Source organism: Neophocaena asiaeorientalis, unplaced genomic scaffold (genome assembly GCF_003031525.2).
Source record: "Neophocaena asiaeorientalis asiaeorientalis breed wild unplaced genomic scaffold, Neophocaena_asiaeorientalis_V1.1 scaffold5, whole genome shotgun sequence".
Taxonomy (NCBI): Eukaryota; Metazoa; Chordata; class Mammalia; order Artiodactyla; family Phocoenidae; genus Neophocaena; species Neophocaena asiaeorientalis.
In genome coordinates, this window is record NW_020174698.1 from 8,965,560 (window position 1) to 8,992,394 (window position 26,835).

General features: G+C 37.0%; 2 protein-coding genes across 15 annotated transcripts in view; one reads left to right on the plus strand and one right to left on the minus strand.

The window, feature by feature from the left end:
* Positions 1-1,906, plus strand: part of ECHDC1 (ethylmalonyl-CoA decarboxylase 1) — a 44,870-nt gene extending 42,964 nt beyond the window's left edge. For all 11 annotated transcript variants that reach the window (XM_024758996.1, XM_024758988.1, XM_024758987.1 and 8 more), the window contains one exon: positions 979-1,906. In XM_024758996.1, the coding sequence (XP_024614764.1) occupies positions 979-1,387 (409 nt within the window). In that variant the 3' untranslated portion in view covers positions 1,388-1,906. The remainder of the gene's footprint in view (positions 1-978) is intronic.
* A 1,479-nt stretch (positions 1,907-3,385) lies between these two features.
* RNF146 (ring finger protein 146) lies at positions 3,386-24,209 on the minus strand. Of its 4 annotated transcripts, XM_024759105.1 has the most exons (4): positions 24,120-24,201; positions 15,707-15,814; positions 8,254-8,329; positions 3,386-5,135 (listed from the first exon to the last, which is right to left on the minus strand). In XM_024759105.1, the coding sequence occupies exon 4, from the start codon at positions 5,132-5,134 to the stop codon at positions 4,055-4,057; it is 1,080 nt and encodes a 359-aa protein (XP_024614873.1). In that variant the 5' UTR covers position 5,135; positions 8,254-8,329; positions 15,707-15,814; positions 24,120-24,201; the 3' UTR covers positions 3,386-4,054. The 4 variants fall into 4 exon arrangements, with proteins under 4 accessions (XP_024614873.1, XP_024614869.1, XP_024614870.1 ...); XM_024759101.1 differs by lacking the exon at positions 8,254-8,329 and having other exon boundaries at positions 24,120-24,209; XM_024759102.1 differs by lacking the exon at positions 8,254-8,329 and having other exon boundaries at positions 15,707-15,809; positions 24,120-24,205.
* Positions 24,210-26,835: the final 2,626 nt, after the last annotated feature.

Below are 26,835 nucleotides of genomic sequence, written 5' to 3' on the forward strand. Positions count from 1 at the left end.
TGTGCTATTAAATGCTAAATAGGCTACTCTTAAAAAACAAATCAGATACTACTCCTTTGGTCAGCCTCCTCCTAAAGAGCTTCACACTTAAAAAAAAAAAAAACCTGACCTCCTGAGTGCCTATAAGCTTACCTGTCTGATTTCATCCCCCATTACTCTCTGTTGGCTCTATTCAAGCTACATTAGCCTGTTCCCCAGAGATACTAAGCAGTTCTACTTCAAGGCCTTTGCACTTGCAATTCCCTCTTCCTGGAATTCCCTCCCAGAATTTTGCATCGCTCACTCACCTGGGTAGCTGCTCAAATATTCAGAGGACTCCATCTAAAATAGCACACACCCAACACACATTGCCTCATTCTCTAGTTCCCTGCCTCATTTTCTTTATAGCATTTATCACCACTGACATTAATTTGTCCAGTGTCTTTCCTAACAGGAATGTAAACTCAGCATAGGGATTTTATTTTGGTCATTCCTGTAGTCCCGCATCTAGCGTTGGTAGTGCTTAGGAAATATTTGTTGGAAGAGTGGATCAATCAATTGAGTTAAAAAAAAAAACAAACATTTTGTTTTCCCCTGAGGACTACTGAGTTTAACTTACTATGCATTTTTTTCATGGTATGCACCTAACATTCCTTACTCCCATATTTTCACTTTAATCCAGGTTTTCCCAGTAGGCCACCACTCACTTGAGAAAGATACACTTTGGGCTTTTAGAAGTAAACATAAAGATTAGATTCTTATATGCAAAGTAAAAGATACGCGAGCACAAGAATGTTGACCATGTTTTCAAAGGGAAGTGCTAAATACTGTGCAATAAATTGAATTCTGTACTTAGCCAGGTTCTTTGAACATTGTTTTTAATACAACACATCTACCTGTAAAGATCTCTGGAGATTTCAGATCAGATTATGAATAGGTAGTACTTTGTGACTAAAGCGTATATAGTTTCAATTAAGTTTTTTCTTTTTTCTTCTGCAGATTAATGACTACCGAGAGTGAGATCAGATTTGTCCACAAGGAGATGGGTGTAATACCAAGCTGGGGAGGTGCTACCCGGCTAGTTGAAATAATTGGCAGTAGACAAGCCCTCAAAGTGTTAAGTGGGGCCCTTAAGCTGGATTCAAAAAAGGCTTTACAAATAGGAATGGTTGAGGAGGTCTTGCAGTCTTCAGATGAAACCGAATGTCTCAGAGAGGCACAAGAGTGGCTACAGCAGTTTATCAAAGGGCCACCAGAAGTAATTAGAGCTTTGAAAAAATCTGTTTCTTCAAGCAAAGAGCTTTGTTTAGAGGAGGCATTACAGACTGAAAGAGATCTTTTAGGAACAGTTTGGGGTGGACCTGCAAATTTAGAGGCTATTGCTAGGAAAGGAAAGTTTAATAAATAGTTTAAAAAAATATGTACTACAGGTAAAACTCCAATGATTAATATGTATAAAAGTTAAATGATATTAAATATGAATGTCAGAACTACTTTGAAGGCTACTATTAGTATTTCAGTTTTAAACAACTGTTTGAATACCTGAACTCATTGGCCTAGTTTTCAGTCTATTTGGATACTCACCAAGTAATTTCGAACATCTGACTAAAATATGCAACACTTTCAGCTTATAAATTATTAGCAATTCCCAAATTCCCATATTAGTTCTTAGGCTATAACCAAAGACCAGTTTTTAAAAGAAAAAACTACACAAAATCTCTTGTGTTATTTTTCATGAAGTCTTTGTCTTGCCTTACCTGGAAATTATTTACAAAAATAGCTTAATGAAACTTAGCAAAAGTGGAGAGGGGTACAGGGACAGGAAAATACGCAAAGGTATGATTAGTCCTCTTCTGCTCCAAGCAGCTGCAGTAAAGAAGTCATGGGTAACAGCCCTTCTTTTAAATAAAGATGCTCCTCACCTCAACCCTCTACAAATCTGGACCTTATTTATTTGATCTTTTAAATAATTATTAGATTTCTATTTTAAATTATCTACGAAACAATGATAGCCACCACAAAGAAAGTCTACTAACTACAAAATTGGCCAGTTCATTTGCGTGCTCCAGAATTTCCAAACCAGTAGTTAAGAAGTACTGTAGTTTACGTAGTAATCAAATTGAACTTTGATCAAAACTGCCAAAGACTGCAGAGACTGAGGAAGCATCCTGTAACACATTTGCATTTTACATCAGATTTCTATTTTTTTCTGAAAAGTAGCTAGCGTTTCTTCTTTTATAACTAGCTATCTTTTAAAAGTAAATAACAATGTGCAACTCAAACTTTTATGATCTCAGTAATACAGACTTTAAAAAACATAAGTCAAAGAATTGAGCCCTAATTCTAACCTATCATCACAACAAGAGGTAAAAGGATGGACCTAGAGTCTGTCATACAGAGTGAAGTAAGTCAGAAAAACAAATACTACCACATTTGTATATGTATGCTAACACATTACATGGAATCTAAAAAAAAAAAAAAAAATGGTTCTGACGAACCTAGGGACAGGGCAGGTATAAAGACGCAGATGTAGAGAATGGACTTGAGGATGCAGTGGGGGAAGGGGAAGCTGGGACAGAGAGAGTAGCACTGACATATATACACTACCAAATGTAAAATAGCTAGTGGGAAGCTGCTGCATAGCACAGGGAGATCAGCTCAATGCTTTGTGACCACCTAGAGGGGTGGGATAGGGAGGGTGGGAGGGAGGCTTAAGAGGGAGAGGATATGGGGATATATGTATACATATAGCTGATTCACTTTGTTGTACAGCAGAAACTAACAACATTGAAAGCAATTATACTCCAATAAATATGTAAAAAAATAAATAAAAATAGTGACAATTTATATTTGCTATTGTAACATTCAATTCACCTTTGAAAAATCATATTAAAGACAACTTGCGTATGCTTTGTGATCCTGCTGTTTTACTTAGGAAAATACAGAAGAGAAACTCGTTACTTTTCTTCAGAATCAAATTCTGGATTACCAAGTTAACCCAATGCTTCCTACCTTGCTATATAGATTGTACAACATTTTGTGTTGAATCACTTTGTGTCTACTAATGCTGTTTAAAAATAAGCCTACCATTTAATTCAGATTAGGGTTAGCCATTAATGAATACTGGCAAAGAAAATCTAATATATATACACGGTCTCTGCTATCAGTTATTTAAGGCCTTTAATTAAGTCTCACAGGCTTTAGGTTTATTTCCATACATATTTATTCCATGAACATTCCCTGTAGACTCTGTTTAAATATTCTCTATGAAGAAATCAAACTTTTCTGAGCAGGTGACTATGTAAGCTGAATACACCACCAATTCAAATCACCCCCTTTTTAGTGACCTTTTGGCCATAGATGTCAAAATGTTTCCATCCCCTTCCAGACTCAAACAAGAGACAGATTATTTTTGATAAACTCTAGTATTTATTAAATTATAAAGTCTGTAATCAAAAAGAAAAATGTGGATCAAGACACCTCAAACTACAAGGACTAGACAGCAAAGCCTATGGGAACGCCATGAAGTGTGTTACAGACAAGATTCTGAAACATAAGTTATAAGCTGTTTTCTTTACATTTCCATTTCAGTAACTTTACTATTAAATAGTTGTTATTCATCTATTTTAAAACCCCAAATTCACATCTATGCTCACATTAATTAAGCTGCTTGTTCATACTGATCCCAGACATCTCATAGGTGCCAAATTTTAGTTATGGTTTTATGTCATTCCATGCAGAAAAATATGACAATGCAAGAGTCAGATGAGGATCGTTAATGCACAAATAATACACGCTGGCCAAAAGAACTGAAGATATTTTAAAAAACTATAAAGACCTCAAGAAAACTGGGTTACTACTAAACAGCTCTCAACTATTAACACCCAAGTTCCTTATATTAAATAAATTTCTCAACAGAGACATGTTAGACATTTTAATTACAGGTCTATCCTTACCATACCCCTTCCCACCCCAACTCCCAAAATGCACTACTAGGGATGAGTATAATGTTATGTGGGCAGAAATTTACAGATAACCATTTTTACCTTGAGCATGGATCTGAAAACTTTTTTACTTAAACTTCAGTTACTGTGCACTGTCCATCAGGCCTTCTGGATCTGACACTGACACCCACTGTTCCACCCCCTGCCACAGATCGATCAGTTCCTGATAGATCAGATCGATCAGATACTGTCTGGTTGGGATTAGGAACCAAAAGTCTCTGTTGGGTCAAGGAGTGTTGCGCAACAAGCGCAGATCCATCCTCACTATCACTACTGGCATCTGATTCGGTTTCTTCAATGGAAGTGTCTGGTGCTGGTACCCTGCCTGAAGATGGTGACTCATGATCTTCTTCTCCTTCCCCCCTATGACTCCTTTCAGCTATGCTGTCTCCACCGAGTTGTAAATGTGCAAAAGAGTCTTCCAGCGAAGTGCTTGCATCAGGGGATGGTGTTGCAGGGCTTGTTAACTGACCATCTACTGACGTCAGGGGCCTTACAGAAGAAGACACTAGAGGCTGAACAGAAGCTCCACTCTGTGCTGATACACTGTCCGCTCCATCAGCAGAGCTCTCTCTTGCTAGGTTTACGGTATTAGCATCACAGTCCAGCCTAAGTCCGGCTACTCCCTTCTTTGGTATATCTATTATATCCCGCTTAATCTTCCTGCGACGTCCATGTTCATTTCTCCTATATTGAACCATATTTTCAAGATCGGCAACATACAGAAACCCGGCAATTAACATTTCGGTGCTCTTTTTACCTTTGGAAAAAGCATCTTCCAGCTCTCTACTAGTGCGCTCATCATACTGCCACCACCCATTTCTTCCTTCATAATACCATGCATATTCACCATTTCCTCTACTTGCTGCCTTGAGTTCTTCTGGTGACAATAAGGTTGGCTTATCAAGGAAATCCTCGGGAATTTCTTGTCGACAGAGGGCACATCGCTTTCCAAGCCATGATGCTCCCTTCACACATAGATAGCAGAAAACATGCTTGCAAGGCAGACTGACTGGGTGAACACATGTTTGCAGACAAATGGCACATTCAGGGACAGTTAGAGAAGGTGCAGTATTAGAACAGGACTCATTTGCTTTCCTGTTCGTAGGAAGCATATTTATTGAGTGATCAATCTCACCACAGCCAGCCATCCTGAGAAAATGAGAGAAAATACATATAGTATTAAAATCTTGTTTTAACTCTTCCAATATCTTAATTCAACAATTCAGAAAACATTAAGTACCTGTTACATGCAAGCCACATCCTAGACAATGGGGATACAAAAATGAAAGAGAAAAAAACTCTAACTTGTACAGAAAAATCTTTTTGATTTGTATTAATTTTTACTTGTGGGTGGCAATGAGGCACACAAATGTTAAGCCAAGAATAAAAACATACAACCAAAGTATAGATTTCAAATAAATACACCATTTCTATTTATTCACAGAACTTACATGATAGAACTAAATGCAAAGATTTTAAAATGTATCAATACAACCCATCTAGACTTTTACAATCAGTCTGGAAAGTAGAAAAACAGAAAATTGCTAAAAGTAATTCAGCTTACAATTGCAGAAAGTAACAAATTTTGTAGCCTTTTAAGATACTACTAGGTGCAGTTTTGCAAATATTGCCATGTATTAATGTACTTTTGGTACTTGACAAGGAGACCATATGAAATCAATACCAGAGTTTAAATTCTAGAAATTCCCTTTCTCTGCTGTATAATCTGAAAACACTGGTTAAATCAGTCATTTCGTTCCCCCTCTGTGAAACACTTCTTATGGCGTTTTCTGTTGTTGCTGCCTCTTTCTAAACCATATATATGCTCTTCTTGCTATACTCTTTCAAGATAATCTCATCTATATTCATGGCTTCAACTGTTACCGACTCATAAGTTGACAATCACCAGCCCAGGTCTCTCCTTTCAGCCCTATACCTATACTTTTAATTGCCTATTTTAGATCTCTTCTTGGATGTCTTGAAGGCACAAAAACTGAATTTATGATCTGCTTCCTCCTTATTTACTCACTCCCTAAATGCCACTCTGGAGACACCTCTATTCATCTGCCTTTCAAGCCAGAAATCCATCCTTGAAGCTGTCCTTCTCCTAACCCCTCCCCAACCAAAACATCAGCAAGTTTTATATTTTATCTCCTAAATATCCCCTAAATCTATCTACTATCCACCTCTACCCTTCCCTAGTCACCAAGCAAACACTATTTATTAAATTACTGCATATGCCTTTTAATGGGTCCAGCCTTACCCCTTTTTAAAAGGTTGATTTTAGGTTAAAGACCAGGATCTATATGCCCTGCATGGTCTGGATGCCAGCTCCCACGCCAGCCTCATCTCACATCAAACTTCCCCTTGATCAGGCTTCCAGCCACAGTCGCTACTCCCTCCAATAATAGGTTTTCTCTATATGGAATATTTCTTCACTTCTTGCCTCTCATACCCCTCCATGGACAAACTACTACCCATCTTATATCTTTCTTGAGAAAGCCTCCATGAATTCATGAAACTTAGGTGGGAAACCACCCCACCAAAAAAAAAAAGCTCAACAAATGTTACAATCATATAAGACCATGGGAGAAAATGACATGAATACCGAAGTTGCCCTGAAGAGGAAGGAGAGAGGAAAAAAACCCAAAGATTTGTCAAACTATCTACAAACAGTAAATGCTGGAAAGGGTGTGGAGAAAAGGGAACCCTCCTACACTGTTGGTGGGAATGTAAACTGGTGCAGCCACTATGGAAAACAGTATGGAGGCTCCTTAAAAAACTAAAAATAGAACTACCACACGACCCAGCAATCCCACTACTGGGCATATACCCTGAGAAAACCGTAATTCAAAAAGATACATGCACCCTGATGTTCACTGCAGCACTATGTACAACAGCCAGGACATGGAAGCAACCTAAGTGTCCATCAACAGAGGAATGTATAAAAAAGATATGGTACATATATACAATGGAATATTAGCCATAAAAAAGAACAAAATAATGCCATGTGTGGTAAAATGGATGGACCTAGAGTTGTCATAGTGAAGTCAGACAAATATCATATGATATCACTTATAGGTGGAATCCAAAAAAAAAAAGGGGTACAAATGAACTTATTTACAAAACAGAAGTAGAGTCACAGATGTAGAAAACTTATGGTTACCAGGGGATAAGGTACCATAAGCTTGAGGGATAAATTGGGAGATTGGGACTGACATATACACACTACTATATATAAAATAGGTAACTAATAGGAATCTGCTGTATAGCACAGGGAACTCCACTCAATGCTCTGTAAGGGCCTATATGAGAAAAAAATCTTAAAAAAAATAGTGGATATATGTGTATGTATAACTGATTCCCTTTGTTATGCACCTGAAACTAACACAACTCTGTAAATCAACTATACTCCAATAAAAATTTTTAAAAATTAAAAAAAAAAAAAGATTTGTCAAACTGGATGTATAAAGCTTAAACACTGGTATAAAAATTGGAGCTTCCACCTTACTGATTCAGATAAACATTTATTAAACTACTACTATGGTCCGTATACAATTCTGAGTATTGATGGATCTAAAGATGAATAAGACGCATACCTACTCTGTTAAATAAGGAAACGTACATGCAAACAAGCAGATATTCACAATGTGACCTGATTCCTGCAATAACTGAAATGTGTTAGGATATTTATTAAAAGTAACAATGATAAGAGAGATGAGAGGATAGACATAGGTTAGAAAATTTGGGGTGCAGGAGGCTGGGGAGTGGAGGAGATTCAAGGCAGAGACATGTGCAAAGCACTGAGTCATAAGCAATGGAGCAGCAGGAAATTAAGCTGAAAAGGTAACCAGATGCCCAACCTGAAAACCTTATTGTGCCCTGCTAAAGAAACATCTGATTTGGTTTAATCCCACAGTAATAGGAAACCACAGATATTTTAAAGGGGGAGAAAATGATAAGAGGGTATATACGAGTGATAAGTGAAAGACTGAGAAATGGAGGTGAAGACCTCACAGAGATTAGCAACCCTTAATTAACTGCTGCTTAAAGTGAGTGGCAATCTCTCTCTACTAGTTGGTTCTACCATTTTAAATACGGAATATTTAGAATTTAATCACCATAAGGATATTTGCTTTTTTCCCAAGATCAAGTTCTCAAAAATGGGTTCAATGGTTACAAAAGGTATAGTCAGTAAAAATGTTTACACTTATCTCTTAGGCTTTCATCACAGTACATCTAATCAAACAAAAATACATTCTCTTACTGCTTTTTCTGTGTCCTTGGTTCCTCAACAGGCAAGGTTCAAAATGATAGTAAGTTTTTGAAAAGACTGCACTGATCTAGAAAAGGAAGCAACACACAGTCTCAAGGGAAAGAACTGATCTCCATGAAATGCTTAATTTCCAATCTTTTTTTTTCACCCTTTAATTTCACTTCCAATCAACTCCTTTACCAGAAATTCTAAGTTACAGAACCTAGTAAAATACAACTTTTTCCTAACCTATGGTAAATTCTAAGTCAACCAAATATGACCTCTTAATATATGTTATTAGGCACTACAGGAGCTTCAGAGTATTCTGAGATACACTTATGCCTTCAAAGATTTTGTAATTTAACAATCTGAGTTATAAGTGAAAGCACATGCTTCTCAACCAGTCAATTAATATCCCCCACCTATTTCCCCTAAAATGATTGGCTGTACACAGAATATTTTGTTAGGCTCTCAAAAACTCATATGTATTTCTTGAATACAAAATCTAAGTACTTTCCAAAATGGCAAGAGACAGAATACCACATATTTCATTTGTCATTTAGCAAAAGATTCAGAATACTTTTGTCTGCCCCAGGTAGTCTTACACTGTGGTAACAGTTTATGTACACTACTTTCAATTTGGCCAAATACTATACTCAGTGCCCAATGTACCTTTAAGAGATTTAAAAGAAAAAATATCTCACACACCATGCTTCTGGGACTTCAGTTTTCTCATCAGTAAAACAGGAAAAATTCATGTTTTGACTCAAAATTCCCTTTTCTAAGATATCTAATACATGCTCATCACACAGTACATAATAAATACTTGCTAACTGAATTTAGCTTCTCACTTTTCTGTTTGTTGGCAAAAGCTATATATAGGCCGTGCTCAGGAAAATAACTCTGAAAACAGTTGTAAGGCACTGGCTACCTAGTTTTAATTCATCAGGTCCTATCGCTACATTTAAATCTCAGGATAACTTTAAACATTTTCATAACAAAAAGAACTAAAATCAGCTGTAGAAAGGGTGAACAATTAGTACATATATTCTTTCATCCCTTTCAATTTAAGTTAAAGAAATCAGTTGTCAATGAAATTCTTGAAAATCTTTTTTTAAATCTCCATATTTATTTGAAGCCCAAGTAAGAAAAAGAAAATAAGGACGCCCTTCATCCACAAGTAATAATTTAACTGAGTAAGACAGATGTTTGATTCTATTCGGAAGACAAAATGTTGAAATGGGCTAATGCTCATCAGTACTTTGAAAAAACGATAGCAACATCTCATATACAATAAGTCCATATCCTAAACTATCTAGGTACCCTCTGGGCAAAGGACAGGCCAATAAATTTAAAATTTTAAAAAGAAAATGTCTAGTAAAATGTAAATAAAATATCCAACAGTGCAACCTGGATGAATACCATACTTTAAAAAGATACATAATCCCAAACCCTGTTGTACTTAAGTAAAATTAACTCAAAAGTCGATCTTCCATTAGATGCAGTTATCTACAAAAAGAAAGTTTTCAACCTAAAAACATTACTCTCCATCTTGTTTAACATGATCAATATTTTATATGACTCTTACTCTTGCATGCACAAATAAACATAAACATATAATTAACAAACTAAAAAACGCAATTACAGTCATCCCAGGGGAAGACATGAACTGTGAAAGCAACATGCTTATTTAGAAAGGCAAAACAATTCTTTTGGGGCAGGTATTTTGGTTCCCTCATTAGAATGAAGTAAAATTGGATAAACTTCATCAGAAAACAGAGAGACACAAGATAGTTAAAGTTTCATTCACCTAAAGCACTTTCAACTATCAATTTGCCATAGCAAACATCAAATTGTAATTCTGTTTAGCCCACCAAGTACACTCCTAGTCTATCACCAACTAAGAAACGGAGAGAACTTATAAATACGTTTTACATAGCTCTGGATGAGGCACATACAGTGGACAAGATACCATTAAGATATTTAACAAGATAAAGACAAAGCAACCCACTAGCCTGCCTATCTATAGACACACTTCAAGGTAATTTTCATGACCATTTTAATCTACTCTACAAAACAGATTTTTTTTCTTTGCATAGTTTCAATGATCTTCAAATAGGTTGGAGACTGAATATGTTCAGAGGATCATACTGGTGTGTAAGAAATGCTTTTTTTCCTTTCCTTTTTGTAGAGCAAGGATTTGATAAAGAGAATGCTAATCAAAGAGTAGTATTCCCTAACTAGTAAATGTCTCAGGAAACTTCAGAGATCATTTTGAAAAAGGGAATTTATTTCCTGGTTACTAAATTAAGAATAATATGTAGAAATTTGGAATGACGTTAGTCCAACTCTGCTGAAGAACATAGTAAATGTTTCTTTCACTCATTTTCCAAGACTTTCTTACTAACTGAACTCTTAACGTGATATGACTTTTAAGCATAAATCCCATTCTTCTTCTAAACTATGTAAAATATTTCCGGAAGACAAATAAACATCTATTAATGCTAGTAAGGCTTCTCTCTTCAACAAGACCAAATATAGAGGGATATGGGCAGATTCAGTGGAAATCTCCAAGTATTCAGATTTTGTTTAATCTTCTTAAAAACATTTCATTAGTCAAAAGAAAGGTAAAATAACTATAAATGAAAAAGACCTTTAGCTTACATAGTATTGAAGACATTTCTGCCAGCACTTAAAAACTACAAATATTAAAAGTCAGGTTTTTAATTCTGGGCTCAGAATCCAATTAAAAACATAAATAAGGGAATAAAGAATAAGGTACTGCAACATCTTTTGCACAGACCTACCAAAAAAGAATGTCATCTTCCTTCCCAAAACTTTGACTATTTTTTAAAAGAAAAAAAAATTCCTCAAGGGCTTCCCTGGTGGCGCAGTGGTTGAGAGTCCGCCTGTCGATGCAGGGGACACGGGTTCATAGTTCTGCTGGAATATAAAGAGTTTGAGGTTTAATACAAGTTAAAAATATAACATTAAAATTTTAACAATGACCATTCCTAAGTCCTTAAGACAAAATTCTTAACTTTTCCTATTGTACAGTGTGTTGTAATTGGTGGGTGTTTAATTTCTGTTGGATGTCTGTTGATGCATAGCTCATCACATTAAAATATAACAACTAACATTTACTGATTGCATAATATGTGGCAGATACTTTGCGAAGCACTTTATATCTAATCCTCTTATCACCCTATGAAATGGGTCCACTATTTTCCTTATTTTACAGATGAGGAAACTGAGGTACAGAAAGTTCAGGTGAAGAAATACCCAAAGCCACAGTTCATTAAGTGATGGAGCCAGGCTCAAATCTAGGTTTCATAATCCAGGTGATCTGACTTCATAGTCTTTACCCTTAACTGTTACAGAATGCCTCTAAAATAATCATGACTATCCAAATATAAGAACCACCATCAATAATTTTAGGAAAGACTTCAGGAAGTTACTAAGAAATTTCACAGACTGATAAAGGAATGACATTTTTATCACCTGCTGCAAGAGCTGTCACGTATTTCTCCTTACTCCTTTTCAGTTTTGAACAGAGAAAGTGTCTGAGCATCTACCATGCCCATGGCGGTAGCAGAGAAATGGATAATAAAACTGCCATCAAAGTTAAGTTGAAGAACACTACATTACCTAATGGTTTCTGATAAGTGTAACAGATACCATTTCTTCCTTTGTACTCCCCAGTAACTAGCAGGGAGGGGATAGATGCATTTTGAATGGATGAAATGTACTATGCACGAAGTATTGCAAAGACCTTGTACATTACGCTATCTTAGTAAGTTTAAACACTTATTTTAAATACAAATGGTTCTTAAACATGTTTAGGTCACAGTCTTATTAAGGAAATCTTACATATAACATCAAGGAGTTCAAGGATCTCTATGAAGCTGGTCCATATATGAACCCTTAAGGAGGCAACAGGAATTCACTGAAAGGTTTTATGTTAGGAAGTGACAGTTTAGTAGTTTATCAAGACCATTTGGACAGAAGTTTGGAGGAAGACTTGGTGTCATGGGGCTAAAAGGAAACTAAAGTTTAGAGTAATCCAGGTATAAGATAATTGGGGGGGGGGCACGACAGATGTAAGGTTCCAACAATAGAATATAAGAAATACTAAGGAAACAGAAATGAAAGCATTTAGTTACTGATGGATGATGGCATCATTCATCAAGATTCGGAACTTGAGGCGAGTTCTGACATAATGACTTTGAGATATTTATAAAGTCTTCAGATGAAGACAGGTAGATGACAGTTGAGTTTACTACATAGGTGCTCTGAAGAAATCTAAGCAGAAAGAAGTCTCATGAGTCACCAACACATACACGGTTCTTGGGACATGAAAATGTACGAATGCCCAAATTAAACCTGTTAGAGCACACAAAAGGGCCAGCGATAGAATCTTGGATTACTCCAACAATTAAGAGTGAGGCAAAGGATGGGAGGAATGGTCAGAGAGGAATGCGGAATAAAGTAAGACTGCCACCTCGAAAGCCACAAGGGGAGACATTTGCAAAAAAGAAGGGTCAAGCAAGGAGAGAACTTATAAAAGTTACTCTTCAACTTATGAAAATTTCCATATTTGTAGTGAAATATATGGTGCAAAAATTGTGAGCACCATACACTGATTAGTTATTTTGATTCCCAGAATCCATCAAGCCTGCTATCAATTACTTTTTACTCAGCTAAGACATCTTTCTTTCCCTATTCCCACAAAGACTATTACAAAACTTCTCCAACCTCTTAGTAAAGAGATATTCTGGACTCCCTTATTAAGAAATTAGGTATGAATGACTCCTCAAATTTTATTTTTATCTTCACTCTACCTTATCATCATTCCTCTTGGCTCAGGATGGGGTACTGCTAGTTTTCAAAGCTAAACTATCCCAATTCCTCCCAGATTTCAATTAATATTCTCCATCCCTAAACTTCAAAATCAACTAACATGCTAAGTCTAATGACCTCTTCCAGTCTGATCTATTCGATCCCATTGAACTAAATGATATTATTAACCATCGACTCTTTTTCTAAAAATTTATATTATTCATTTCCATGATGGTACTCTCTCCTAATTCTCCGTTATCATTTTTTTTCTACCTTCTTTAGCTTCCCTTAAATACCAGTATTCCTCACAGGGGCTCTGTGGGTGACCAAATTTTCATACTACATTCTATGCCTAGACAATCTACTGAATATACCAAATTTATATATATGTATTAGTTTGGAACACTCAGTAGATATATAGTATGTATATATAAACCCCCCATGAGTCCCCAAATCTAATATCCAGAACTGTTCTGGATTCCTAAAATCTGTATTTCCAATTCTGTATTCAAAAAGTCTACCTCAGTATTCTCCAGTCACCTGAAATCAAACATTAATAAAACCAAAATTATCTGCTCCCCTAAACCTACACCCTCTTCCTTTGGTCTCTATCTTGGATAAAACTTGGGAGTCATCCTCAGTGCTCCCCTATTCCTTGGCCACTTTTGCTTTTCTGCAACAGAAACTTCTTTAGAATGTGTTCCCTTTAAAGCTGTGACCTTAATTCTGGCCTCTTGGACACACTCTTGTACAAAATACTGACCTCCCAAGTGGCCTTCCTGACCTCAGTCCTTTCTTCTTCATCTTTCCTCAGTTCAATTATGTCTAATTAGTCTCCCCTCCACTCAATCTTCAATAGTTTTCTATTGCCTACATAATCCCACAGAAATTCCTAAACACTGGCTTTCAATTACACTGACATAGCCTTCAGAGTATAACAGACTTAGTTAAAATCTATCATTTATTCTTACTGTTGACCTAGAACAGTGTTTCCCAAACTTCTCTAAAGATAAGAATTAGCTGGTGTGCTCTCTCCTGGAAATCTGTACACATCTGGGTTAGAGTCTAAAACTCAGTTTTCAACAAGTGCCCTAGTAGATTATTCTCAGAGATATTTGGTAAACACTGACCCAGGGAAAATGACTTCATCTCTGTTTCTTCATCAGTAGATAAGGCTACTACCATCTTGTGACTGAATTCAGTAATCCAAGTAAAATACCCAGTAAGCACCTGGCAATAAGTAGGCACTAAATAAACACTCATTCCCTGTGAAGTCTCTATTTCCCACTCCACCTTCACACATAGGACTGCTCCCCAACTCCCCTAAAATACCTTGATATTTAGGCAGCTGTGCCCTTCCCCATTCCCTTGGCTTAAAATATAATTCCTAGTTTTCTGATTGTTAAAATTCTATTCATTGTTTAAGACCAAACCAAAAGTTCCCTGTTCACTCTGAACCCTTCAGATGGAATATATCCTCTCAGTTCTGAAAGCATTGTATTGTTGCCTCAATACAGTATTTCTTCCACTATGTAATTATTAATTACATATGTGTCTTACTGACTACACCAGTCTAGTTCCTTGATGGCCATGATAGTCTGATGGTCAGACTATCTGACCTACAGGATTAAAAAATATACATATGTATATAGATAGACAATACATGAACAGAGTTAAATAAAAAATATATTTGTTCCAATTTTAAAGAAAAATGCTTACTGGTTTCAACTGTCTTTTATCAAATTCTCAACATTGACTAAGAATGATATGGTCATACTTTTAATGGGAATATATAATCAAAGCACCATATTGGAAAAGTAGATAACAATAGTTATATGTCAAACTGGGAGAACATATGAAATAGTATCTACAAGGGTCACTCTCTGGTCAAGTATATTAAACACTGTTATCACCAAAACTGTAAAAGTAAAGTGTTCACTGCATTTTTCATGAATGACTCAAGTTGGATATTTTTCATATCAACTTGGAAGACGGAAATATGATGTTCATTGTGTGAAAAAGTTTCATCAATAACAGAATGAAGTTCAATATGGGCAAGATCAAGGTAGTAGCAACATTTTAAAGCATACTTCACAAAGAGAAACTGATAGGAAAACAAAACTGGGGACTACAGTGACTCCAATAGGAATTAAAATGCATGTACTAACTTGTTAAAAGAACCAATTAATTAAAAAAACCTATTTATTTTACTGAAACATGTTTTTAATAACTAGTATTTTATAACCCATAAGTCTTTCTTATTTATAAAGGCTGATATTATCTCCTTAGCTTGGTTATTTAAGTAAATTACTATGTAAAGAAAAAGTAGAACCTAGAAGACCTGGAGATCTTTCCAGTTTTTTTTTAGCCTTCTATGAGCAAATTTCTCTGTCTTCAGTTCCACTTTTTAATAGAGATTTTTCCCTATGAAGAGATTTTTTTTTGGAAATCTACATTAATAATAATTTAATGTGAATAAAATTGTCAACTCAAAGATCTAAAAGTCTATATAAAATGCTCATTTTGTATAATTAAAACTAACTATGACAGATACTTGATTTATTACATTTTATACCAGTCTACTTAATTTACTGCAGCTTTGGAACAAACATGATGCCATACTTACATTTCTACTACAGATCCCACAGATGTCTGTCACAAAAATAAAACATCTTCTTCACGAGCAATCAGCCAGTTTGCAGTATTTTCTCCTCCATTGCTGGATCATCCTGTGCTGCAAAAGAAAAATTTCAACATCAACTTCTCTACACACTAAGATCAACAACATTAAAAATTAATTTCAGTCAATTATGTATGATTCTTCATTTAACAAAATTCACTAGCAAATTTTATCTCAAAAGTGGAAAAATTTCAAGACAAGGATGCCTGCTTTCTCCACTGCTATTCAACACTTTACTGGAAGTTCTAGCCAGAGCAATTAGACCAGAAAAAGATATGAAAAGCATACAAATTGGTAAGGAAGAAGTAAAACCATTAACTATTTGCAGAGACAGTAAAATTTTCTCTTCTCTATATAGAAAATTCTGGAGAATCCCCAAGAAAGCTACTAAAGTAATAAACAAATTCAGCAAAATTGCAGTTTATTATAAGTTCAAAGCACAAAAAAATCAGTTCTGTATCTAGCAGTCAACAATTCAAACAGGAAATCAAGAAAGCAATTCCATTTATAATAGCATCTAAAAGAATGAAATACCTAGAAATCAACTTAACCAAGGAGGTGAAAGACTTGTACATTGAAAACTACAAAGCACTGCTGAAAGAAATTAAAGAAGAGTTAAATAATGGAAAGACAACTGGTGTTCATGGATTGGAAGACTATGAAGATGACAGAACTATCCAAAGTGATCTACAGATTAAACATAATTCTTATCAAAATTCCAAGAGCCTTTTTTTCAGAAATGAAGAAACAAATCTTCAAATTCATATGGAATTGTGAGGGGCCCCAAATAGCCAAAAATAATCTTGAAAAAGAACAAAGTTGGTGAGTTCAAGCTTCTCGATTTCAAAACTTACTACAAAGCTATAGTAATCAAGACAGGGTGGTACTGGCATAAGGACAGACAAAGATACCAACAGAAGAGAGAGTCCAGAAATAAACCCATCTATGGCCAACTGATATATTTTACCACAAGAAAAAAAATTTAAGTGAAACAAGTTCTTTATGGACAAAGTAGCCCACATGGAATGTATTCCATAGCCACTGCCTTCCTACAAGAAGGTAACGTATGGGAATTCGCAAGGTCATCATCACATTAACTAGGACCTCCTGGTATTTATATGTATGTCCAAGTTTAAGCCAACCTTCTCTCAAGATGCCTGTTGTCCAGGAAGTCCAGAGTCACCAACTAAAGCATCATCTCAGCCATTAATCCTCTTTCTTCTCATTTAGTATTTCCTCCTTCCACTTCATCATGCCCACTGTGGGAGGCTCATTTCACCACACAGAAATTAGAATCAAGCATACATGATGACTAAAGAGATGACGGGCTTCACAGTAACCACAAGACAGGAGAGACAAATACTCTTTCAGTTCCATGTGCCGCTCAGTGTGGGAATCCATCTCCCTAAAAAATTTGTAATTTTAGTATTTAAGACGATATATGGCCTTTAAATACAAGCCAGCCTATCTCACCAAATGTTTAACAGACCAAACAGTATGCAATCTGTTTCAAAACTGGAGAACTTTCAGAAGTAACTGACTAGAAAGGGTTTCTAAACAACTTGACTTTTTGTTTTACTCTGACTTTAGAACTTAGTCTTTACATGATAAGGACTCCACTGTCCTGACTTTCCACCACAGCGCTTTCACTTTACCCTCCAAGAGCCTACAACTTCAATGGCACCAAAGAATACTCCATCATTCACTTCCCTCCTGTAGCCTACTCAAAATAGAAACTGTCCAGTTTCACACACAGGACAGCAGGAAACACTCTACTATTCTAACATCATTACTCTTAAAAACAAACAAAAAAACCCCACTTATTCTTTGAAGTCTCCAACCATTGGCTATAATCCCCTATAGGTATTCTCTCTTAACCCTTAAGGTACTGACTTAATCTACTCACCACTGGTCATCCTATTCATGTTATCTCCTGACATCTCACTATGAACCTATTTAAATATCCTTGAGAATAAACCACTCAACACCTAACTCAGAGGTTCCTGAACTTGCCCCACAGAGGTGGCTTGTTAGAAATACACATTCTCAGGCTCTAACCCGAGATACTGTAGGCCAGTAGAGATGGGTTTCAGCCCAGGAATCTCACCTCAAGTGATGCTGATGCAGGTAGTCCATCGAATACAATTTGAGAAACACTGTCCTTGTTTTTCAATTCCTAAAATCCTAAATTCAATTAACTTCATCACTCCCCTCCCCCCAAAAAAATATGATGGCCACATTTGGAACTAGATGCGTCCTAAAACTACTGCCTCTCTAAAATCTTAATCTCACTCTCAGATCACAAGCTCCGGTCCTTTCAGCTCACTTATTCATTCCCACACCCACTCTTTAATTTCAAGGGGCCCTCCAGTCTCTTGACCACCTCCTTTCCTTTCTCCAATACCTGATCTCATTTCCTTTCCTGCCCAATCTGGAGCCCAACCATTTTAACTTCTTAAGAGAATGTTTGGTTCTCTCATATCTCTGTCTCTCATCTACACATACTCTACACACCCCCATCTCTGCATATATCTAACAATGTGACATCTCAGCTTCCATGCCTTAACCAATGAGTGCTGACAGAGAAAAACAAAATTCTTCTTCTCATTCCCCTCCTAACACATCACACCAAATTCTGTCAACTTTCATCCCTAACACCTTTGGAATCTATCCTCCATTCTCTTGCCATTGCTAGTCCCCTAGTTTAGAATTTTGTCCTCTCTCCCCTGGACTACTGTTCAGCCTGATTATCTTGCTTCAGTATCACCCCTTAAATTTATTCACCAAGTCTCTGAGTGTGATAGACTTAAAAAGAAAAATGAAGCCTTCCATACGCGAAGCCCTATATGGGCTCTCCAGCCTATACAACAAAGGTAAAGCTCCTTAGAACAATATTCAAAAGTCTTAAAGACCTGAAACCTAAATAACTCTCTAGTCTTATCTCTCTCTCACAAATTAATACTCTACTTACACCTAATTACTCAGTTCTCCAAACTTCCCTTTGTAGTTCTGTATTTCCTCCTGCCTGGTATAGTCTCCCTCTTTTAAGGCTAAAAAGAATGCTACTACCTTTCTCTGACTACCTCCAAAAAACTGTTCCCTCCCCTCTATTTTGTAATTCTTCTATTACTGAATTTATCATATGCACTGCAATCATCTGTTCGCTTCTGACTCTTCTAATAAACCATGAGCCCCCTGAAGACAAGGACAATTTATATCTCTAAGCGGCCAGTAAACTGCCAATCAGTTGTTGACAACTTGAACTGGTATTTCTTGGATGAATGAAAAACTAAATTTATTTACTAACATAACACAACATTTGCATTCTAATTGTGAATAGGCACCCAACCACAAAAGACATAAAGATATCTAAGCTCTAATCCTTTCTTTAAACAACTTAAAATCTAACAGAGGGAGTTACTACATTTACAAATATAAAATTCATGCCATCTTTATATCTTTTGACAAGTACATCATTTATCCAGCTTTATTTGCTGGCAATGAATTCTACAGAATGCAGATAAAAATCTAGGAATAAAACCAATTTTAGTAAATCTTGCAAGCTACGGGGACTTTTCCAATTCCTGTATCCCACGGCTAAATTTCAAAGCTGACTCTAAATGGATAATGGTTGAGGGGAGGAAAATGAACTAAAACCTATGTAGTCATCTAGATCCTAGCTATGACAACTGTGGTCCTCAACTAGCAACATCAGCATTACCTGGGAGTTCCTTACAAACAAAATATCTGAAGCCCCACTCCCTACCAAGAGAATCAGATCTCAGGTATTTCATATGCATATTAAAGTTCAGGAAGCACTAGTAGACCCATTATATCATTGAATCCTCAAAATGACTCTGTGAGAAATTTTATAAATGAGGAAACCCAAGCCCACAAGAATTTAACCCCAAATCACGAAACTATCAATACTGGGAGATGAGATTCAAGCTCAAGTATATCTTTAAAAAAATATTTTCCTCAATGTGCTGTATCTCAAAGAAAAGGTCTAGAATAGCACTGTCTAATAGAAAGATGATGCAAGCCACATATGTAATTTCACATTTTCTATTAGCCACATTAACAATAATAAGAAAACAGGTAGATTTAATTTAAAGAATATATTTTATTTAACCCAATATATTCTAAACATTACCATTTCCACTGGTATTTAATATAAATTAATTACTAATGTGATATTTTACACTCGTGTGTGTGTACACTCTTTGAAATCTAGTGTGTATTTTACTTATAGCACAACTCAATTCCGACTAGCCACATAGTTTGCTCAATAGCTCCATGTGGCTAGTGGCTACTGGCAATGCAGGTTTAGAATGTCTTGCATACCAACAGGTTTTTTCCAACACAAAACTGGCAATTTACTACAAGAATTGTTGAATAAAGAAAATGAACTCCATGTTACTTTACTCACACCTTTGCTGGCACAGATGAAAATAAAATTGCATATTTTGCTGTGATCAAAACTGACTGGTTTAGCTAGTCTCAATTCTACCAAATAGATCCATCAACTCTAGCCTCTGAGAATTACAATGCCAATTGGGCACAACATAGGGTATGGCATGTATCAGTAATATTCAGAACAGTCATGTAAAGTAGCCCTCAGAAAACTTCTACATTTGAAACCAAATATTTTTTCTTTAATGGAAGGAGGGGGAGGCTTTTACTTTCAACTAAAGATAAAAGAATAGTATAATTCCAACTACAGGCCAGAATTAATTTGGCAAACATACATAATTCCTTCTGCAACGAATGATTTGTAAATTATCACCAAAGTCAACACAATTTATGAATTATTACAGTAAAATTTGCCACAATATTTTGACATGCAAATACCAATTAGCTAATGGGTTAAGGTTCCTTCTTAAGGTGTAAACTTATACAGAAATGAACCATTAGGAAGGTAACATAGAAAGAGAAAACATATGAAACTAAATGAGATATTTCTGCCCCTTAACAATTCTAAAGAAAAAAAGTGGCAGACTGAATTTAAAAATATATAAAAGAGATTAGAGAGTATCACTTAATTTAAATCATCTACCCATTCAACCAGTTAAGTATAACTGAAAATGAATATTGTACTACTTATAATTTGTGACCACTCAACAAATTCATGCTCCTATTATTTGCACCTACTGGTATTTTCTCTGAAAACAGGCTTAATTACAAGTCTACTTTTCAAGTCAGTCATGGAGTCAAAAAAAAAAAAAAAAAGGTTTTTTTTAGATTACAGATTCAAATAAATGATTATCTTTTTTTAAAGAACTCATCAAAGAAAAAGATAAGCATGTAACAGTTAAAATATCAAATTACAAAGATCTGAAGATTTCCTGTATTTTTCCAATTATACTAACAGCTAATGTTTAATAAAATAGTTCTTACTCTTTATTCAAAATACACAAAACAGGAAATGTTCTATATAAAAGATATCAGTGCCAGAAAAGAAAAATACTACAAATCTTACAACTTTTGGTATACAAAGTCAAAAAAGAAAAAGCAAGGACCAGTAAAAGAAGGAACAGAGAGAGAAAGATCGGGTGTAATTCAGCAGATACATCTTAATATTTCTTAAGAAAGAGTCCCAAATTGAGAGAGGTAACTAAATGCCCTAATGTTTCCATTTTTAGCTTTCCTTCTCATCTCCTGCTAAAACTCAGCTTACTGAAAGCACACGTCATACTGGGAGACAAAAGTCTTCAGTCAAAACTCATTTCAACTAAATGGGGTCCAATATTTTACAGTACTCTATGTTAAAGAATTATTTCCACCACTGTGTTTAACACTTCCCATAAAAAACATTATGACAACCTCCGGCCTTCACAATCTTCATACCCAAGAATTAAATCTTTATATTTTCCACCCAAAAAGGTGGGCTTTGCATTTTATTTTAACAAAACATTAAATGTGAATGTGAACAAGTACTGTCTTTTAATCACATAAACCAGAAGTTGCATAGCCTGCAACCATTTTGTAAATAAGAAAAGCTCTGCTGCTAATTATCTGTGTGACCTTGGTCAAGTCACAACTCCCATGTCTTTGTTATTTCACCCTACTCTACACTTCCATAATTCTAAATACTTTAATTAATACGATTTAACAACGGGTTTTGTTTTAACTAACTCAAAGGGTAATAAGCCATGAACACTCAACAGTCCATAAATAGCACAGGTGGTTGTAGCAGAATGTAAATAAGATGGATTCCATACCCACAAAGACAGTTTCTAATCCAGCTGGTCGCACAAAATCAGTTCCTTGGGCACAATCAAAAACCAGGCAAGAGGATGGAAAAGGTTCACCTTGTTACTAACACTGGGGGAAAAAAAGCATTCAAATACCCAACTGACAGTGTGTCAGGTGTTTTATGCTAGTAAATTGCTAATACATGATATAATATTCTCTATGCAGATCAATATTGTGAAAAGAAAAAATTTAATACTATATTTTTCTTCTACTAAGTCAAGAAATCATTTTTACATCCTTTCAAAAAAAAAAAAATCTGCCCTATCCTTGCGACAACTCAAAAACAAAATACTTTACCAGTTGACACATGTCTCCTACCAAAAAAAAAAAAAAATTCTTTTTTTCTTCCTCTTGTCTAATGATCAGCTATTTGGAAAAACAGTTTTCCTGATGATTATAATTCTACCAAGTTTTTAACAACCGAGTAAATAACAAAATCCTACAAATGTTTACCATTATTTTCATTTTGCCCACAATTTACACTGGCCCACTTGAAACATAAATTCTAAATCAAAGATTCGGCTTAACAAAATGCTCCAATTTAAGATGTACAAGCTAAAACAAACACATCCAAAATCTATTTCTAAAGTGGTTTTTCACTTTTCCGGTTTGCTCTTTAAAATTGGATTACTTGACGTATTTTCATGATTTTTAGAGCACTCCCAGACATTCAACACGAACAGTATTTGCTGGTCACAAAAACAGCAAAGCCAACATCATAAATCCTGTTAGTTGTGCAGGTCATTTTCCTCCTGGGTCTTATATGCCACGTCTTTTAAAGGTCTAAATATAGATTCACTTATTAAAAAAACAAAAACAGTTTTAAGTCTTCCAGTTTCCATAAGTATATACTGCTTTTAACGCCAATGTCATACTTTCAAATTCTATTTTAAAAGTACACACATTGGAGGGGTACCTGAAATGTCAATCATCCAAAGACAACGCGTTTTTCTATCATTTCTTGGCTTTCTTCTCTCAATTCCACAGTTTTAATATTACTTAATAAACAAAATATTACTTAACAAACAAAATGTACGTACTTTAGAAACTTGAGAAATAAGTGCTCACTAAAATGGCACTTAGGGAAAAGAAAAACATATTAAAAGCGATATCAAGCGGAAAAGATCTAGTTGCCAGAAGTGTGTGTAAACTCAAAACAATTTTTCAGCCTTTCTCTAGATGCCCACGGAAAACAAAACAGCGGCAACAATTTAAGACCCGTACTCTTTCAGTCGGGATGGGGGGTAGGGAGAGAATTCCGCACCCAGCAACCAGAAGAACAAAGCAACAGCCTCCGCTGTTAAGATGCACCGAGGTTTTTGGAGGCTCAACGGGTATTGAGAGATCTCTTAATGATTCTGATGCTTTAATAACAGCGCTGGGCTTAACGAGAGCAAGGCGAGGGACTGCTCGTCATATTAGGCAATACCCAGAAACTGAACCGGAGAAGGAGGGAAAGAGGGAAGAGAAAGAAGCCAAAGACACTCCGGAAAAAGACAAAATGCAGTAACTCTACGCCCTGACCCAAGGCCCGGGTAGAAGCCTCCGCACGGGAAATTTGGGAGTAGGATACCCCTTAAACCATTGCCGCCCCTAAATCTTGAGGCCCAAAGTCCCCGTGTAGAGGCCTGACACCACCGATGAGGGGAAAGGAGAGGGACCTGGCTGCCACCAAAGGCAGCGACGAGGACCCCGGCGGAAGAGGCTGCGCAGTAATGGCCGCTGCTCCGCCTCTCGCACCCGGACCGTGACCAGCTCCGGGCTGTCGCCCAGGGCAGGGGCTGCGGCGGCCCCAGGCAACGCAGAGCCCGTCACCGTCTTCTTGCCTGTGACAGCAGCCAAGCTGGGAGCGACGAAAAGGGCTGAGCTGTCCCACCCCGGCTCGGCGCAACAGCCGCGGTCCCCCCGGCCCAAGGGCGTCCACCTACGTACCGGCCCCTGACCCCGCCGCCGCCGCCCCTCTCAGGCCCGGAGCGCAGGGCCGACCCAGAGTGTGTCGCCGTTGGAGGTGACACCGCGGGCCATCACTTCTCTCCCCAACTTAGGATCCCGGAGCGGCTAACTTTCACCCTGCCCCTCAATTGGGCTTCGCCCCTACTCGCACCTCTGTGGCCACAGCCGCGGTCGCCTCGCAGTCTTTTCTCTTCGGCCTCGGGGCCCGCAGCGGCCGGGGACGCGCGCGCGGCCGTCACGTGACCGCCGGTAGCGTCGCGGGGGGCGGGGCCACGCGATGCGGAAGCAGTGCCGCGCACCCGTGAGCTCGCTCAAGCCCAGCTCCGCCCTAGTTCCCCACGCCCCGTTCCTGACGCACGACGCAGGTTGCCTACCTTCTCCTATCTTTGGGGAGCTGCAGTTTCGCCGCTTCTAACTGCTTTATATTTTGCTTTACTTGTAATTAGGTGCCGAAGAATTCCGAAAGAATGCAAGTCCACCAGAGAAAGATTTGGGGCCGAGGAAGTAAGACACGTGTACAACCAGCAGGTGGTGCTGCTCAGAAACCCAGCTTCTAGATCCAGGAGAAGCCCTTTGGGCGCCTAGCTGGATTTGGGGGTGAAGAGTCCTTGGCAAAACTACTGGTTCTCTTTCAAAAAAAAAGGAAGTTCCAATTTATTCATCTTTTGAACCACTGAGCAATTTAATAGGAAAAAAAATCTTACTTTCCTTTGGGCTCATTTTTCTTAGAGCAGGGCGCAGGAAGCTGCAGGAAGAGATTAATCAGCATAAGAATCTAAAGCTAAAGTAATGGCTTTATTTTATTGCACGTGTTTGGTTTCAAACATCAGAATCTTGGCAGTACCCTCCATTTCAATTTAGAATATACATCATCTGTTTTTGGAACTGATTGTATTTTCTTAATTTGTAGTAAAATGAAAAAGGTGGAAGAGCATGCTTTTTTATTTTTAAAAGAATATATGTTTCAACATTCCTTGCCAGCATCTTCTTAATTTGCAATGCTGTTGCATTTTGAACTCTCATTAACTGTTTATGGTTAATTTTCAAGGTTGGAAATTTTTCAGAGTTTCAGAGTTTATATATATGTGTATTTTCTTTTATTCTGTCTGTCTACCTATCTGTCTGCTGATCTGTCTATCCATCTGCGTGCAAGAAAGGAATTAATCAACAGGAGTCTCACTAAAACGCCATTACAGGCTTCAAACTCTCAGCCACAGCCATAGTCTTAGTCATTTCAGTGAATAGCTCTTGCTCACATCATCTTTCCTTGCTCACACCTATCTGTACTTTCTCTCTGTCTCTCATGCCCCGTATCCACTTTGCAAATAATCTGCTGGCTCTTCGTTCAAAACACGTTTTGAATTGGACTACTGACCGCCTCTACTACAACCTACATTATCTCTTAGACCAGGGACTGGTTTTCTTGCTTCTGTCCTTGCTTTCCTTTGAGTCTGTTCTCCACCCAGAGGCCACAGTAAACTTATTAAAAAGGAAGTCAGTCATACCACATCTTTGTTGGAAGTCTCCCCTAGCTTCCCAAAACAAAGTAAAAACCAAAGTCCTTAACAGTGGTGCTAAGACTCTCCCCTCATTACCTCCCTGACCTCACAAACTGCTTGTTTAGCTTTGTGTTCCAAGAAGATTCTACAAAGTTTCTCAACCTCGGTGTCTGCAGTTGCTCTTTCCTCTGCTCGGAAAACTCTTCACCATAGTGGCTTTCTCCCTCTGTCTGGGCTCAAATGCCATCTTTTCAGTCAGGCCTCTACTTGCCAAACTATTTTAAATCGTGACATTCCCCCATTCCCAATATTTCTTATTCCTCTCACCTTTTTCTCTCTAATACTTAGCACAATGTAAAGGATGACTTAGTTTACCTGTTTATCTCTACTGTGTGTCTCTGCACACTAGAACATAAGTCTCTCGGGGTCAAGAATTTGTGTTCTATTTTGTATTCCAACTGCCAGGAATAGTACCTAACACACTTAGAGAGGCTCTCTGGAAAATATATGTTGAATGATTGAATGAATATGTGCACACACATTTATATACTAAATAATATATAAATGAATAAAAACTTATTTGTCAGCAGTTGTATATAGAGAGGAAAATTGAGTGTATGGAATGTTATACACCCCACCTTCACCACACCTGAAAGATAGTATGAGTTTCTGTCTATGAGTAATACAGGAGGGCACCTCTCAACATGGACAGAATTATTTGAAAAGTAATTGGTTTCCAGGAATTGTCAAGATGCCCAAACTTTCAAATGGTTTACATAAAGAAATAAATCAGAGCCCAACAGATTCAAGGTATCTCTGTAATAATGTTATTATCATTTTCATTCTATTTTGCTTCATTGAATCAAGAAGTTGCAAAAGACTGCTAGGAATTGCTCATTATTCATAACTGTCTATTTCCCACAAGCATATAAAATGTGTTCATGAATACCACACGTCTCAGGTACCCCCTCCTCCCTGTACTATCCCCCCCAACATATAAAAATGTTTGATGTTGTTAGTTTAATGGTCAAAATATTCTGTTTAGTTAACATCTGAAGACATCCATGAAAACATGCATGAGAAAATTGTATGTGTCACAGTGGAAAATGTTTTGAAAACAATTGATATAGCTAGTCTAGGGCAGTGGTTTTCAGAGTGTTTTCCAGTGTTCCCTGGGGGTCCTTGAGATCCTTTCAGAGGATCCTAGAGGTAAAAATTATTTGGATAATAATATATACAAAGACTCTAGCTGCCTTGTTTCTCCCCCACCCCCTTTCACTTTAGTACAGTGGAGTTTTCCAGAGGCCACATGATATGGGATGTAACAACAGGTTGAATGTAGAAGCAGATTCTAGAATTTGGCTATAT